Source organism: Pocillopora damicornis, chromosome 11 (genome assembly GCF_964200805.1).
Source record: "Pocillopora damicornis chromosome 11, jaPocDami1.2, whole genome shotgun sequence".
Lineage (NCBI taxonomy): Eukaryota > Metazoa > Cnidaria > Anthozoa > Scleractinia > Pocilloporidae > Pocillopora > Pocillopora damicornis.
Window position 1 is genome coordinate 10,563,864 of NC_142680.1, and position 18,634 is coordinate 10,582,497.

The 18,634-nt window shown below is 38.3% G+C and overlaps 1 protein-coding gene across 2 annotated transcripts; it reads right to left on the reverse strand.

Moving 5' to 3' along the window:
- Positions 1–457: 457 nt before the first annotated feature.
- On the reverse strand, positions 458–18,408 carry LOC113665017 (kelch-like protein diablo). 2 transcript variants are annotated; one of them, XM_089187974.1, is made up of 10 exons: positions 18,246–18,408; positions 15,122–15,406; positions 11,568–11,786; positions 10,389–10,615; positions 9,681–9,790; positions 5,273–5,466; positions 4,503–4,709; positions 3,504–3,735; positions 2,669–2,896; positions 458–1,814 (listed from the first exon to the last, which is right to left on the reverse strand). In XM_089187974.1, exons 2-10 carry the CDS (start codon positions 15,375–15,377, stop codon positions 1,664–1,666), a joined length of 1,824 nt encoding a protein of 607 aa, XP_089044100.1. In that variant the 5' UTR covers positions 15,378–15,406; positions 18,246–18,408; the 3' UTR covers positions 458–1,663. The 2 variants fall into 2 exon arrangements, with proteins under 2 accessions (XP_089044100.1, XP_089044099.1); XM_089187973.1 differs by lacking the exon at positions 18,246–18,408 and adding an exon at positions 17,072–17,294.
- Positions 18,409–18,634: the final 226 nt, after the last annotated feature.

Below are 18,634 nucleotides of genomic sequence, written 5' to 3' on the forward strand. Positions count from 1 at the left end.
AAGGGATTTTCAAATGCTAAAAATGGAAACAACAACTACTCTCTCTGGTTGGGGGCGCATTGAATGTAAACGAGCTGACTTAGAGAGAAATGTAACATTTTTTCGGCGATCCTTTTTGTTAGTTCGCATACATTATCAGTAGATATTGCACGCATGGACAGCGACAAACCGTCTGGAAGTTCTGTTAAAACTCCAACCTTCAAGCGGAGTGGACATCTATCAGAGGCCGTTTACGTCAGAATTAAACCTCGACACAAATAGCCACCTAAACTCTACCGCTTACCGGAGATCCCATCAGGCTGATATACCTTGAGATCGATTGTGTCATGCGTCAACACCTGTGCACATGATATGTTATCCTATTTAGCTAACATCTTATGGGTGTAGGTGAGGTGTTTAGTCAGGTAGCTACATTCAATAAATCTCTCGTTGTGTGAGGTAAAACAAACAATTTCAGTACAATATCATAAAATAAATCTGTATTTCATGGATAAATATCTAACAATAATATTTGCGTTTCAATGAAACTTGTTCAATAGGGTTCTTTTCAAACGAATGTGCACTATCTATCTACAACCTATTTAAACGGTATTATTCATTCTGCTACTTATTACAATCTTCTATTGATTTGTCCTGTCTGTAATCCTAAACATAAATTAGGTTAACGTCTGTCACGAAGCAATTCTTCTTGAGACACACTGCGTGAGGTCTATAATGGATGAGCATAAATCTCCATTCTCTCTACAGAAAAAGATTCTTATTAATTAAGGCAGAATCTGGTCCTTCCTGCACGTCTTCATTCAATTGTTTTTCATCGAAGTCGTTTAAATATAAAGCTAGTATTGTTTTCCTACAATGCAATTCACAACATACATTTTTGATGATTGATAGTTATCAATTCCTTCCCCGAAAAGAGAGAAAAGCTTGAAAGCAACTTTCCTCAAATTGATTCAGAAAACTTCTCATGGCTCTAAAACGACGTCACTTTCTCCCCTGTAATAATTTTTCAACAATATTGTTCGACGTAAGATAAATCATAATCGTCATAATATTTCTGAAACTACGAAACTGTAGTCAACGTTATGCACACTATCTGTCTTTACTCGACACAAGTCACAAAACCCAATTTATAAAATCTACAATTGGAAAATACTCTGTACTACACGAACAAACAAGACTTTAGGGAGGAAAGACTTTTTCTCTTTCATTTTTTTGTTTTACCTCAAGTCAAATTGCTTGAATTTATGTTACGGTAAATTGCATATATTTTTAGTACGATCGCGCCACATACAGTATCAGAAGTTATTGAGTCGCTTCGTACGAAACGAGTAACGAAATTAGTCTCAGAGATGAACGTTTCCTAACAGTATAGGTCAGAATAACCATTGCGTTTACACACTGACTTTCAATTCATTACGCTGTTCTCTGTTAAAATTAATCCATTTTCTCTTTCTTTTGCGTCTGTGGTTCTCTCAGCTCCTCTGAGCCATGTATTTTTCACTTAATGTTATTACACCTGCACTTCGATCATGTGTACCACGTGACTCTCCCATCACCACTGAGACCGTAACTCAAGGCGTCCTTCGTCTGTGAGGAACAAACGTCAGGTAAAACACACCAATTATCTTTGAATACGCCTGAAGCCAGGTTTAAAAGAACGTTTTCATGTATGCGGTCTTGCATTCGCTGACGTCGAATCAAAAAGTCTCTTATTGTGAAAAGTCCTTTTACAGCTTGCCACACAAACTGCCACACAGTCCCTTGGCTGACTCAAAGGTGGTGCTTGGTGCCATTCATTTGATAAAGGGTCGTATCTGACAGTATATGAAGAAGATATGGAGTGTTAGTTTTAACACAGGCAAACAAGAGAATGAAATGTATATTACCAGGATTATTGTCCTAACCCATCTCGACCGCTTGATACGATGCAACATTTCCAATAAGAAGTAAAAAAAATCAATTACTGTAGCTTTTCATTATGAGAAAGATTCAATACCATGTAATATATATTATTATTATATACTCAACCAAATATCGCGTTTCTGATTGGTCAATGATGAATGCATAAATAGGTTATAGAGTGCAATAGAGGTTATAGAGTGCAATACGGAGAAGTTGCCATGGAAACACCGGGGAAGCGCCAAATTTGAACACCAAATTATAAAAAAATGGCCGAGAATATAATAAATAAAAAATCGTATGAACCTGCTCGTGCATTTCGTGATTTATGGTCACTCGTGATGTTTTGAAAGTTCTCAAATTGCACTCGCTTACGGCTCGTGCAATTTTGAGAACTTTCAAAACATCACTCGTGCCCATAAATCACGAAATGCACTCGCGTTCATACGATTTCCTATACGTATTAGTGTAATATATATTAGTATGTGGATGTATTTTGCTTTCACTAAATCAGAATTTTATTGAAACTGGGATGACTAATGCAATTTGGCGAAATAGAACTAGAGCTGAGCGTGGTAATTCTCTCTATGCGTGGTTACTTCCTTCATGAATAGATTAGTAACAAACTATCAAAGCTTTATATTTTCAATTCAGAATGGACTTCGCCTGGCTTTATTGAAATCATCCGAGCTTGCCGTCAGGAAGTTTTATGTTATAGATAAAAAAAATTCAATTAATTGGTCAACTAGTCTTACTCATACAAACTTACCTTTCAACTGAACTAAGATACGAAGTCCCATCGTATCCTCCAACCACATAAATAAAGCCGTCCAGGACTCCTACTCCACATCCACTGCGAGGAGTACTCATCGATGCCACAGGCACCCACTCATCTTTGCCAGGATCGTATCTCTCCACTGTGTCATACCTGTGACCGTGATCACAACCTCCGATGGCGTAAAGGTATCCTCCTAAAGTAGCCACGCCCACTTGTTTTCTACAGAAAAGATACGAGATGCACCGTCATCTTCTAACAAGTAACTAGATAACATATATGCGAGGAGTGATAAAGAAAACGTTTACACGCTGTATGTTAGCCCATGCTTTCCTTATGGTATGAAAACTTTCCTCCTGGAATGTGGTTTCGAGTATCTCTTGGGAGTGGGGGTGGGATTCGGTAGGGGGGGGGGGGGGGCTAGAGTTAGGAGGGGTGAGGGATATAATCCAGCATGTAATGATTGAAGTAATGCCACAATTGTGGCATGATATAGTGACTAACTCTGATGAATAAACCAACTAGGTCGACTGATCAATAAGAAGGCCATTGAGCATTTTTCTCGTAATACTGAATATGTCTACGTAACAATCAGTAACATGTAAATGGCAACGTTTCATAACATGTCACGGTATTCAAATCTAATACACTGCGAAATTGTCACTCGTGCGAAAGACAATTTTGGGAACGAAACGGACGACTTAATAGTAGTGCGGAATAAACGCCATTTTTGTTCCCAGGCAAGATAATTTAACTAATGTCCATTCTATACTTTATTTGACGAATACTGTTTTAAAATATGTGAGCTAAATCAAGTTATCAAACCCACCTTGCTGTACTCATGGATGCGACCATCATCCATGTGTTTGTGACTGGTTCATATCTTTCCACAGTTCTAAGATTTGTTCCATCGGAGCCTCCAACAGCATACACCACATCATTCATTACAGCACACCCCACACCAAACCGACACTGGTTCATACGAGCAATCTCCATCCACTTTCCATTCTTGGGGTCATAATACTCGGCTGTGTTCAGCGGCATCGAGCCATCAAAACCACCTAGAAACGCAAAATATAGACGTTCACAAGAATTTATGAAAAACGCACCTAGTAAAGTTTTGTAACATTCTCATAATCTTGGAAGAATAGGGTGGTTACAGGCTTGGGAAAACAAGTAACTGATGACGAAGAAAAAAGAAAGAGCCCGAAAAAAAACCAATGGCACTTCTCAAGAGACACATTTCAAGCCTTCAAGCCCAATCGTCCAACTGGAATAAGCTTATTTTGTTTGCGCGCCATTGCGACTCCCCCCTGAATGGAATAACAGTTCAAAACAGGTTACCTTACCCCCAAAAATTCGTCAGCTTTCAATAACACTTTCCTGGCATCCGCCTATACTGAAACCTGCAGGTGGAGAGAGGCCCTCACCTCTTGAACCAAAACCCTCACCTCTCGACCTGAAGCCCAGCGCACTGACTATAAGGGCACAGCGTTTCTCACCTTTCCAAGCGACACAATAGATTACACGAAGCACACATCGCTGGGCTAGATTCTAAACATATTCATGTGGTGTACACTCACTGTCTGCGTAACAACAGAATAGCCAGACGCGATTCTTAATCTTTAACGTTATCAATCAGAGACGAGTTGTTCAAAGGACAGATAACACTATCCAACAGATAAATCGCTATCCAACAAATAAGTGTTACCAAAACGTACTGCCCTATCCACCTGATAAAGATTTATCTAGTGGAAAGCGTCATCCAACCTTCGAACAAACGGAACCAGTTGTAAGAGGTCAACCTTGATTCCTCTATAGAACCCACCTATAGCGTAAATTCTCCCATTTCCTGCCGTTACACCAACACCATTACGACTGGACGACATTGGGACAGACGGTACCCAGACATTAGAAAATGGATCGAACCTTTCCACTGTCTCCAGTCGCGATGCATCATCGCTGCCACCACAGATGTAAAGAAATGGACCTAAAGCACCTACCGCAGCACCCCAGCGGCAAATGTTCATGTCACCTAAGAGAAAAAGACCAGAAAAATACTTGTTGAGCTCTCCAAAGTGACGAGGTTTTAAAGAAGCCTTAATCTATTACCAGACAGCTAACTTCCATTCGAAAGAAAACACAAAATATCATATGAATGCGTTTAATAACCAGACGAACAAACAAACAGGGGAGCAAAAGGGAGCCATGTCGGTCGAGGATGGAGGACGACGACAAGGACCGCAAATTACGAAGTTAGAAAATTATACCTAGCACAATTTCCCACGATAAACAAATCACGAAGAAGCTGTTTTGAGGCCACCTCACATTATGAGACTTGTACAGTCCAGAACCATGTACAGTACACAGGAGGCGAAAAGGGATAAACATTTTAATTTTTTTTGGAAAATGTGAGTTTTGATGTGTAAACACTCGGAAAATATTTCGTATTTACTTTTTTTTTTTTTTAGTTTGATTCTAATTAATGCCAGAGGGGATTAAGACAAGACATACAGACAGACGGATAGACAGAAAAGTAGGGAGGGACGGAGAAAGAAAGAAAGAAAGAAAGAAAGAAATAGGAGCTATAAACTTTACCGATAGTTTTCCATTTTCTCTCTCGTGGGTCATACTTTTCCCCACTTTTACTGGCCTCTCTGCGGCTCATTCCACCAATAGCATACAGTACGTGGTTTACTGTGGTGGGTCGCCTGGGCACAACTCTATGACTATGTATCTGTGATTTCCTTTTCGGGAGGAGAAGGCATTCGGCAGCTTCCAGCAGGAGATCACTGTTGATCAAGATACAAAATCGGTTAAATTGTCAATTCCTCACCGTTTTTCCTTGTTACCAAATAGCGCTTGCTTAATGCGCATAGTTTTCGCCCATGAAAAGCGCGCCAGAGGGGCACATCCGACCTCTTTCTCTCTTGAACGAGAGCGGCGACCCACTTTGTACTAGTGTTACACAGTTGTAATAGAAAAACGTATTTTAAAAAGGATTATTTCGCATCTTTACGTTCCACTATTTACGGACCACTTAACTTCCTATAGCTACCAGCCTACCACCAAGCACAAGTCGCCAAATTTCCGACTTTGGCTGCATCTTTAAAACAAAATCTTTTTCCTGCTCGCCATGTTGACCAAAACTGTCCTATAATAAAGTACTGAGTCAGATTTTGGAAGTGAAATGGTTTATTTATTTATTTGCAGAAATAATAAATCCCAAACAATAAACCTATCATCGCGAGAGAATGTGCATGTTATTGCTCTGTCGTTCACATCCTAAAGAAACGGATAATGAGCTGAGGTGTGACTAATAATTGTGGCGTGTTTTAAATCGAACATCAGGTGAAAGCCAATTTTTCACAGCGCTACTGGACTCTAATTAATTCAACATTTTAAACGAATCGATAAAGTATATGAATTTTTATAGTGTGTAAATCCCCCAGAAATAGTGGGAGACCTTCCGTTGATGTTCGAAACTTTACACAGGTGCCGCAAGTGTATATTTCCTTTATTCAAATACGATAAAATTTTCGTTAAGATATATGCAAGGACGCTTTTTACAAAAGTCTTCCCGATTTGTTTCTCTGGAGTGAAGACAATGAATTTAATGAAATTACTGAAATACACTTTTTTTTTAAGGGGTTGGTGAGTAGAATCTTATTTGCCTTTTGAGCATAAAATCCCTTTTTTAAAGAAAACTACGAAAAATTCTTACGCTGATTAGCTTCACCAATGTTGTAATTTCTCATCGATGAGCTAGCATTTCATTCACTTCCAAGAAAATTTCACCTAAAACATCTGTGACTTCCGTCTTCGCAAATGGTTCTTTTGAGAGGGATTTTTCAAGAGTAAACAGCTGATTTTGCAACAATTTTCCAATAAGCTATGAATCCTTCAGGTTCCGTTCTCGCGGTCAACACGAGAATGAGATCTATGGAGATTCTCTCATTAACACCTCCCGATCAGAGTTGGCTTGTTATGGTGTATCGCAGTTTTTCTAGGACTTAGAGGAACCAATTTCCCGGAAAACCAACGATTTACACCGAAAGAAATGCAACATTCTGATCACTAGTTTGGCCGCTAATGATCTCCTAGTTCTAGTGGGAGCAGTTTCTACGCTACTGGCCATTGCTGCTAACCGAAATTGTACATTATCAATTTCTCGTCAGTTTTTAACTGATGAGAAATTTACCAATATTTTTGCAGGATTTCACTGAAAATGAGCAAGACCTGATTTTCTTTTTTTTTACGTAAAAAAATTAATCTAAAAAACACTTAAGAGGGAAGGAAGAAACTCTTAAATGAAATTGTTTAATTGGCAGCAAACTTCTCATCGCCGGAGCATTATTCTTTCTTGCATATAAAACGCGACAACATCCTCGAGATGAAATTTCTTTCCAACACCTTCGATCTTGGTCGTCGGAAATGAGACTTGAAAAAGCCTTCTCAACAAAAGTTCTCTCGCAATCAGTTGCGACAAGTAACGAATGCTTTAGAGCTTGCTGCAAAGTACCTAGCCGTCAGCACTGAGTGGTCATCAATATGAATGCCAGTATCGCTGGAAATTCGCTCGTAAACGTCCCCCGAACAATATTCATTTGTCCAAGTGCACCGCATTACGTCTGGGACTTGGAGGAAAAAACTTCCCTTCAGCTTGCAATCGCCGTCGCTTCCGTCACTTGTCTATTTACCATTTTTTTTAACATCTTAGTGATCGTAGCAATCCTGAAAACTAACGATCTACGCCGGAAGAAATGTAACATTCTAATCACTAGTTTGGCCGCCACTTATCTCCTAGAGGGAGCAGTTTCTACGCCACTGGCCATTACTACTGATGCGATAATCCTACAAGGAACTGTATTGGAGCGGAATATTACATGCTCTATGGTTGACTTAACTGTCTTAGTCATGTACAGTGGTTATACTGCTTCGTACTATCACTTAATTTTATTAGGTTGGGAGAGGTATGTTGCGATTGTAAAATGTATGGAGTACAACTGTATAGTTACAAAACGACGCTTAAAGAGATTCGCGGTACTCGCTTGGATAGCGGCCTTCACGACACCTACATTGTATATCGCATTACAAGCAGCCGGTGTTTCTGATCAGGCCTTTCACGTTCTGGACATCGTCTTCAGCATTGTCTGGTTCATTGGCGAGATTCTGAAACTGTATTTTTACTTCAAGATTTATATTGAAATACGAAAAGGGAACCGACGCCAAATCAGCCAAGTAGATGCTCTGATCAAGGCCAGGCAAGAAAGCAGAATTGCCTTCACTGTGTTTCTCTTAACAGCTGGCCTTCTAATTTTGAGTGTACCTCTAATCATTGCACACGTTTTTTCGCCAATTTCGCCTTTTATGCGGGCGAACTCCGTTTTCCGATGGGCAGAAATTGTCTTTCAACTGAACTCTATCGTAAATCCTACGCTTTATTTCTACAGACACAGAAGACACAGGGAGGCTGTACTCGACCTACTTAACTTCAGAAAACCTCACGAAATTCAGTCGAAGGTTCACACAGGTCGTCACGCGAGGCGGCCCCATGACTTCTCTGAGTCTGTAAGTATGGGTGAGGTTTCTGACACCAAAAGAGCTAAACGCTTCGTGCGGTCACAATCTTGGGCAGCAGAGACACGTGGATACTGGATTCGTCCATCTATCGTGCGTAGAGGACAAGATGTGGCAGTAATTGAAAGAAGACTGTCATATCCGCATTTAACAAGCTATAAAAACTTATATGACGTATTTCAACCTGACACTCGAACTGTCACGGTGCAGATTGAACGTGCTTCGATAAAAAAAAAGAGGAAAACCGACCGAGAGGACAATACAATTAACAAATGATAACAAAGACTTAACAAAGGCATCTCGTCTCAAGCTGACGAGATCGAAGTCTTTGGATGAGACCGCGTTTGTCATAGCGACCAACACTCGTCAAAAACCTGCGCCTTTGAGACGCAATTCAACGCAAACTGGTTAAGCGATTGAAATTGGCTCGTAATTTTCTATGGTGTACCTCCTCTAAAGGAAATTATAGTTACTGAATAAAATTTCGACGAATAATAAATGCAAAGAAAATGAGCCTCTGCAAAAGCGTTGTTCATAGATGTCCTACGATGCATACCTCATATTTAATGACGCACATTTACGATGTATAAAGCTGTTTCGAGAAAGGTCGACGGAAAAAAGGACAAAAGTGCACTCGAAAATATGCAAAGGTAATCTGGGTAAACGGTAATCAGTAAATTTCAAAAATCGAATAAATGAATGTTTAAATTCTTTAAACTCGCGATGTCCCGTCGTTACAGGGACATTTTCTCAAATTTCCTTCAAATCTTGAGGTCAAGGAACCGTGACCTGAAAACTACTTACAATACCTTTCAGTGTTATCGCGTGCACTTGTAAACCTTTTTTCTCTGGATAGAAGCAGAAATGTCACGAATTTAAGAAAATGAAAGACACTTTTGAAATAAAAATAGTAACATTATTGTAAATGCATACATTGTTCTGTTACTACTTTATATTAAAAGTGTCGTTCATTTTCTTAAATATACCTTTCTTCCTGATAACTTTTCTCGAAACAGCTGTACATAGCAGGTTTTCATACAGAAGAAGTCCGCTTATTGGATATAAGATGATTACAGCCAACCCGACCCCCTATCCATCAACTCATATCCAACGCGCACTCGTGGAATAATTGTTAATTATTATCGATGCGGCTCGAGCGTTTTCTCGCCCGCGGGAAAGTATGAGGCCTTGAGCAATGCGAGCCGTCGAGAGGACTGACAGTAAACCATAGTTAGTGCCAGACCCCCAGCAAACCAATCCCTTCTCTTCTTAAATCTTCCCGCGAGCGGAGAAACGCGCGTAGTGTAGCGCTGTTAATGAGGCCCTAGTCCTAGGCTATGGTTCGAATTTCGTGAGGTACTTGTCCGACAGATGTTTACATCATACTTTTTATGAAGAATACTCTACGTAGAAAGATGGATTTTACCTGCAAGCCCTATTGTTTCTAACAATTTCCTCTGTTGCAACTCTATCCATTAAGAATTCCGGTGACAGCGTAGGAAACCGCACATTGCTCAGGATTTCAGCGGCAAATTTCTAAAAATCAAAACGAAAAGACAAAGGAACAACCCTGATTACCGACTGTTACAACTTATAGGTATTGATTCATGTTATGTACTTAATGCTCACACTTACTGTTACATTCATGTCTGTACTCTGTAACGAAGACCAATTATTTTTTATCTGATCTGGATTAACATGTGCTTCTTAGAAAGAGACAATACTTTTCGATTGTGTCATAGGCCAAAACTTAAGTAATCACAACTGCCAGTCGAAAATATTTCACATTTCGATCTAAAAAACAAGCAAACTGCCTGCAGAGGGAAAAAATGTAAATTGTCAAGTTGCGATTACTTCTTATTTTACTCTTCATATAACACGGAATAAGCCACAAACTATTGAACATGGCCTATTTTGCTTACTTTTGTGTTAATATCCAAACTGCGGCAACTTTTAAACGACACACGAATTTCTCAATAACATGCATGCAAATATATCAGCATGCTCATTAGCCGAGAATATGCATACTGATGTTAGGGTGCTATTCAGAATTCAAACAATCTAGCTCTGACTACAGTTTACAAAAGTTACCAAGCAACTTTAACCTTAAAGCAAGTCATATAAATGTAAACACCTGTCTCCCATCCAAATCAAATTTGATCCAAGCTAAAACAGCCTCAAAGACTCTCTCTTCAGACTGAGTGTTCAACGTATCATCACGCAAAAGTCGTGTAAGCTGCTTGGAGGATATTTCCATGAACTCTTCACTCTGAACAACATCAAGGAAGTAATATCGGGCAAACGATTCGGAGGACGTCATCAAATCTGTACAATTATGACGATCCGCAAAGGCGCTGATCCCTAAGAGCCAACAACGAAGATAGAATTTGTGTCATTAGTTTCCTCTGATTCGGTTCGTTCCCTGAACCCTTTAAGAGTGATAAACATCTAATTTCTCCCATTAAAGGTAATAGTTACAAAATCAAGAAGCTCTTGATTGTTAAACAAATTCTCATTGCAAGTGCCACGTGAAATGTATGGAGAACATTATGGAGAACTTGCATACGATTGATGTTAAAGGATCCTAGTCAACCACAAGGCATTGCGCGCTTAGTGCGACATTTTCTTTGCCATCTAAATTCCGGAAATTTTCATTGTGATCGATCACCCAATTGCATCCGAGCAATTAAATATATTGAGGTTTGATTATGAATTGGGTTCTTAAAAAACGAAACTCGTGTTAAAAGTTGCGTCAACATTCTTGGTGCTCATAAAACATAGAGAGGACGCCAAGTCCGTTTCTGTAAACTTCGCTCTATTTGTATACGCGTTTCATGTCGCAATATACTACATCTTAGCTTTCATTTGATTTAAGCTTCATACACCAAGCTACACATAACGTCTGAATCAAATCGTCACCGGTGGAGATTTGACTTTCAGTAGTAGCTAATTGAAGAAAAAGTTTGGCCCCTACGAGTGACTGGCATCTAATTTCTCCTTACCATATCACCCCTGAATCAAACATAAAGTCATATTAAGGAGATGATCACCAACTAAAGCAGCTCTTGATTGTTAAACAAATTCTCCTTGTCAGCCTCTTTGGAAATGTATGGAGACCAGTATGGAGAATGTGCATTCTGATATGAGGGTGTACAAGGTTAAAGATCTCAACATTAAGTATGAAACCCACATGTTTGCAGATTGTTTCTATTATTCCAACAAAACGACAACTCAAACTCTCCCAGGCGAATTTTTTTTAAGGCAAGCAAAATACTTGCCATGTCACTAATGATACTCTTGTGTAAAAACTCACCGAGGCAATTCTCTGTGCTCAGCTGTCTTTCCAGGAAATCACAACAAGCCTTTTGTACGGACTGCACTTGTAGAAGACAAGCCACTGGTAAAAGTTCCTGGACATTGTTCTCTGAGATATCGATTTCGCCACTGTAAAAGAAGTCCACTATGGCCTCCATGGCACCTTCATCAAGTTCTTGTAAAGTGACTGTGCTTTGTCGACTCTCTGAAAGGTCTCCTGTGAATGCATGAACAATGGGAATTTCAAATGAATAAAGTGGTAAGTTACAAAAAAAAACAATTAAACAAAAAATGTGGTGCTGCGACGGTGGGAGAGTATAACAAGGTAACTAGATAACGTAAATTGGCCACCGAATTGGTCATTCGCTCTCACGAAGGACTAACGCTTGAAACGTCTGCTTTGAAACTCTTTACGGTGGCCATTTTACGTTGATCAACTCAGTTGATAAACCTAAAATTATGTTGTTATTCTCTGAACTACAGCAACCTTTGAAAAACAAACTAACCATGATTAACTATCGATATGACAAAGGGCTAACGCTCGAAATGTCAGCTTTTAAACTCTCTACGGTGGCCAATTTACTTTATCAACTCAGTTGATAATACTAAATTACCCTGTGGCACTGAACTACAACAAATTACATCAAACTGAAGCAAACAACTCCAAACTAATAAATAATGTGAATAAGTGTCTCAAGAAACTGTGGTGCTGCGTCGGTGGAGGAGTATAACAAGATAATTTTGGTTTTATGAATTGAGTTGATCAGGTAAATTGGCCACCGCAAAGAGTTTCAAAGCAGACGTTTCAAGCAATGGCCCTTCGTCAGAGTGAATGAGGAAACCCTGTCACAGACAACTTCACTTAGCGACAGAATATGTCAAGCACTAATTTAGTAGCAGTTCCACAATTCACATGTAGTAATAAACCCTCCACACCATAACATCAGTATGCATATTCTCCATACTGTCCTGTTTACATTTCCTAAAGTGTTGACAAGGAGAATTTGTTGAAAAATCAAAAGGTTCTCTGGTTATTGGTCATTTCCTTTATTCTCATGACCTTCATGTGTGACTTACAGGTGATGCTGTAAGGAGAAATTAGATGCTGGTCACTCTTTGGGGTTAAAGGGTCAAATCAGAATTATCTGAAGTTGAAGTGCATTAGCTTGCACAGCAGGCGTAACTTTGGCGAGCGAGGGCTCAGTATTTTCTTAATGAAAGTTATGGCCTACATCTTTGAATTTAATGGAAACGGAAGACTGGGAAGAGAAAGAAATTAATACCAAGGGGGCAGTTGATGGTCAAAAATGAGGAGAGGAGTGGGGGTGGGGAAGTGAATGTTATTGCCCCTACCGTCCACTCTAACTCCAAATCAAACATGGCCTTTCGGATAAACGATCGCGAGCTTATAACACTAGCTCGCCCTAACAAGACGCCTGCATTTTAGGCTAGGGGTTTCCCGCTGTAACAAGTACATACATGCAAGAAAGAGGTTTCTGATTTTTACCTGAAGTCAACAAAATTACAGTTTTGAAGATTGTAAAGTACAGGTATTGCGCATGTAATCTTTGAAATTTTTTCGGATAAATTAACAAAGATAAGAAATTTCATTTTTTCTTTTTCCTGCAAAGCTACAAGTAAATGATGATTATTCCAACTGCTTTTAACTAGCTCTGTTGACCTTGGCTACAAGTTTATTCCTCACACAACAAGTAATCTAATAAAAACTTTTTCTGCTCATCAAACAAGATCACAAGATCACTAATATTTTCAGCCAGAATATAAATTTAGAACAAGGGAAGTCATGGCTGCATAACCAGCACCTTCAAATTTAAGTTTTGTAATGATGTACATTAAAAAAAATGATGCACTTCTGATCGGCTGAAAATGAGTACATTCTCATGTAACACAAGTGCAAAGCTGTAACATAAGAGTAAATTACAAATAGCACACCCACACTTTCAAAATTTGTCTTCTGTCTTAATATTCTGTGTTGTTTTCTTGTGTACATTATAAACTTGTAATTTGGTGTAAATAAGCAATTGTAATTTTCAAAGACTACAACTGCACTCACCCAAGGGGTTGTGCAATTTTGTTGTCTCTGAAAAATTTACTTGTTTATTTGCACTAATTGAAATCATATGTGACCCTCCACGGGAAAACGGACACTAACGCTTTTCCGTTAAACGGTCTCGAAAAACGGTTGTAAACGGATAGTAAACGGTTAACTCGAGCGTTTAAACGGATGCCATAACCGCTTAAACGGATGGCATAGCTTAGGCCTTCAAACGGTTGACCAAAAATAAAAACGGATAGCACGAAACGTTAAACGGTTGACCAAAGTTCAAAAACGGATGGCTCACACTGTTAAACGGTTGACCAAAAATAAAAACGGTCAGCCCGAAACGTTAAACAGTTGACCAAAGTCCAAAAACGGATAGCTTAAACCGAGAAACGGTTGACCAAAATCGACAAACGATGAGCTTAAAATTAATGTTTAACGGCTGTGGTTGAGCCGGCGAGATCTTCTGCGGAAAAACTTTCAGAGTGACAACGGATAATTATCCTTTAAACGAAAATATTGAGCATGATAATTTGAAAAGTAATAACTAGCATATACTTGCGCATTTTATTTCTGGGTTAATTACTGCCGCTTTCGTGTGACATTCATGAAATAAGCGCAATTTACTGAGAATAGTTTCGCTGCCGAATATCCTGAACGGCTACCGCGAGAAACTCATAATCTTCTCCTTTGTTTATTCTTATTAGTATTGAAAATGAACTTCATTTCTTCCTGTTCGGAAGTTTCGCGAAACAAATTTGCATATGCAATGCCGCCACCTTGTCTGAAGCCGAGACCTTTCAACGTCAAATAACGCATTGAAGTTCCATTGCAAATAAAAGGTCGAATCGGTGTCACGCACCAAGCGGGGCCGTTAAAATGATTGTCAATAAAACCAAGAATGATGAATCAAGATGATATAAACAGAAAGAGAGTAGCCGATTTAACTTGTTTGTCAAAGGATGCGACGGAAACTCGCTTACTATGATCACGCAAAAGATAAAACCAAAATAAAAATATGCAAATAGGAGTTTGCCAAAGATACAGTGATGGAACAAGACCACTATACAAGGGGCCTCTACAGGACTGCCAGAATCTTGAGGGCAGCAAGAGGGCATGTATTCCAAGAAAATTATGAGAAATATCTTGTATATGCAATTATTAAACAACTGAACAGTGGATTACCCAAGTTACCAAATGACAATTGGAACACAGCTGAACAATATCTTTTGTTCCCTTATACCCCTTTCATTTATTCAATCTATTTCTTAAGGAAAAATAAAGCAATAATTTGGAGATTAAGTTCTCAGTTAATAAGGCAAGCAAAGCTATTTCGATTTCCTGAGAGAACACAGTGAAAGGTTTATTAGCAACTCTGGCACCTTGCCCAGCAAAGATGATTGTGTGAAGTATGCAGTGGTATAGAGGAAGCAGATGATCTTAAATTGAAACCTTCGATTGCAAAATTCACCGTATTAAGCATGACTCACCAGTAAACATAGCTTTGAAATATGGACTACTTGCAGCCAGGATAACTCTGTGAGCTGATATACTGGTACTGCCCACCTTCAGTACTACATCACACAAGTCTTCGTCTCCACGCAATGACTTCAGGGCAGTGACCAGATCCTTGCTGTGTGCAACATCAGCAAAAAGATACTGTCGTCTAGCAATGCTGCTGTCACTTTCACTTTGGTAAGGGCTATGTGCAAAGGATACAGGAGAGTTTCTGTGGGGTGAAGCCATTGGGGAGCCTCTGTGAAGAGGACGGGAATCTACAGTGTAGAGGGAAAAGAAGGAAAGATCAGGCACAATCTATCTAGAGAAAAGGTGTAATCTACAGTACAGTATGTAGGCAACGAAAAATATAATTTTTTTGATAGTGTATGTGTTTAGGAAATTAATTCAGTGTTACCATATATGCGTATGTTCTGAAATAGATCACAGCCCTGATGACATCAAAATATAGTACGAACAAAATAGTGGCACATGTCAGGCACAGCTGGGAGTCACTGATACTCTTAGCACATTTTCACATCCTTTGTGATCTGTTACTGCACAAACCCACTGTAATGTAGATTCTATTTGCTTCATCATGAAGAAGCAAAAGTTGCTAAATATGTCTGTCCTTCAATAGATCATAAAAACCAATGAAAACAAGTAGCAGAAATATCATGATATAATTAAGAGAATAATATGATTACTCTGTATAATTTTGGTTTTTCGATAAAGCATGCACATGATTCCATGTGATTTTATCGTAACATTATTTAATTTTTTTTCTGATGTTGTTGCTGTTGTTGCATGCCTTGTTGTTGTATTTTACTCAATCCACATCATTAGCTTCATCTTTTTACAGTGTGACCATTTTAAACTGCATTTTAGTTTTTGGATGAGGGTTTCCCAAAAAGACAAATATAAATAAAATAATTATAACAGGGATTGTTATTTTGCAAGTTACAGTGAAATTTCATCAAAAAAGTTTCAAAAAGGTGACAAGAAATTAAGTCTTTAGAAGGAGAAATGCAATGAAATAGAGTTGGAAATTGTGACTCATATATAATAATATAAATTTAGTATTTAAAGAACAAAATATTTCCAGGTTTATAAACCCTAACTATCCTGTATTTGGGCTTTTAATGCTATGTCCCCTGCTTCTTAAACAAAATGAAAAACAGAAAAATTTGAGCTCACTTTAATTCTTTTCTGGGAGAAGAAGAGAAAAACATGCACAACTAAGACTGAGGATCCCCATTAAACCCTTTACACCCTAACATCAGTATTTGTATTCTCCATACCCCTCTCTGTACATTTACTAAGGTGCTGATAAGGAGAATTTGTCTTACAGTCAAAGAGTTTCTTTAGTTGGTCATCATTTCCTTTATTCTCATGACATTAATGTGTGATTCAGTGGTGATATTGTAAGAAAAAATTAGATGCTAGTCACTCTTAGGGGCTTAAGGGTTAAAGAAAATGATCTTAACTATGTCTTTGTTATTATTTACACTTGCTAGAAATTTAAGAGTTGTGTTCAGAGCATCTGAGAAACAAAGAAATAATACTCTAAACTAATAAAGCCTACAGTTTGAAGAGAAATATCAAATAGGTATTGAAGTCTTGCTCACTGTAATGTTTAGTCACGAATACTTCTTCAAAAACATACTTAACACAGATGTAATTTCTGACAAAATTATCACTTCTCTATTTTGTTGAGAGTACTAAGATTAAGAAATAGTTTAATCCAACAGAAAAACATGATATATTTTCTTGTGGATAGTTAAAACCTTTAAGTAGTTCATTAGCATTGACAGAATCTTACCCTCAATCAATACAAGCTGAACTTACAGCTGTGATCTTATTTGAAATGTTTACTTAACATTTGTTTGTTTAAAGATCAACATACGGGTCGATGGATTTCTGTAAATGTCAAAAACACAAACCTTTGGATCTAAACATTGCCTGTTGCTGTCAAGGGGATTGTGGACTCTTTAGGAACTGACCTCTTATGAACACCAAAAATCGTAAATATTTCAGCAAATACAGATAATTTGCAAATACAATCAGCTTATTCAAATTTACAGGTTATAAAATATTGAAATGCAATTGGCACGTGGAAATATGCCAAGATCTACACATCTCTTGAACAGAAAAATTTGTTGTCATGTGTTCTTTATCATGAATGGTGGGCAAGTTTATACTTGCAAATTGTATAAAGTTAAAAGATGACCAGCCTGTCTTTAAGTGTAGAGAGTAGCAGATCTCAATTATCATATGTAGAACTTTAAGAATCAATAAATGGTGAACTACAAAAAAAATTTTTTTGTTCGCTGACCAGGGCAGGTTCGTGATTTTGATTTCACTAAATTCGTGATCACGGCCAATTGCAGCGGAAATGCTTGTTGGTGCGGAATGCAAGTTTAAATTTATCCCAGATTAAAAAAAACACAAATATTTTCGTACTTAAAAAAAAAAAAATTATTTCGTATTCAGATAAAAAAGGGCATGTTAATGGAATACAATAAACATAGAGTAAGGATTTAGCTAAATTAATGGCCTATCGAAATTATTCTCAAAAATCTACTTTAAACGTGATCAGACCACCAACTGTGTTAATTCAAACAGTAATCATATCGAAATACGACAAACGCTCACACAGAACTGATGATAAATTAAGCAAGCGATTGTGCAACAATTTCAGACACAAACACTCTTTGTTGTGGGTAGGCTGTTAGATATAGAGTTCAAATATAACGTTGATCCATCACTTTGAGCGACAAACCCGGTTCAGTTTAAGACCACAAGCTTGCTTAGACTATCTACTTCAAAAAATATTTTAGATTGACAAGCTTATTTTAAGGCGAAAAATACGACAGCCATCTTAAACACATAATTAAAGAAATTAATTGCATCTGTACGTTTCGAAAACGAAATGCCCATAGTAACACTCTAGCGGAACATTACGCTGAAGTTAGCTTTCAATATTTTAAAGCTTTCCCAATTTCTATTCCTGCTACGGTGCCAATTCATAAACCCAGCTGTGGCGATCACGTAAACAAGCCAAAACTCACACACGCATCATTGCCGGTGCTAATAGATCTACACTCACTTACTTACCAATAGACGCCGTCTTGTGGTGTTTATGGGGAGGCGATGTATAAAAAAATTATTTGATTCAACACCGCTTGGTCAGCAACTTCTTTCAGCCGCTGAAGTTGAGAGGGAAGCTATACGTCATCGATCATCTGCCAAATTTGGAAGGGACCGCATCCTCAGAGATCAAGCATTTCCGGTCAGTCACGCAAACAAAAGCTTATAGGATAAAGTGGCTTCCGTTTTCAACAGTGGATTGGAGTGAAGGAAAAATAAAATTTTTCATGACGCTCTTTCTTAGGCTCTGTCCTTTTCTTTCCCTTTCCCTTTCAATCCTTTCAAAGATTTTCTTTTATTTTTTAGTTTAGAAACGTGAAAAATTGACATGTCACACTACTAGCTCGAGGAATGAA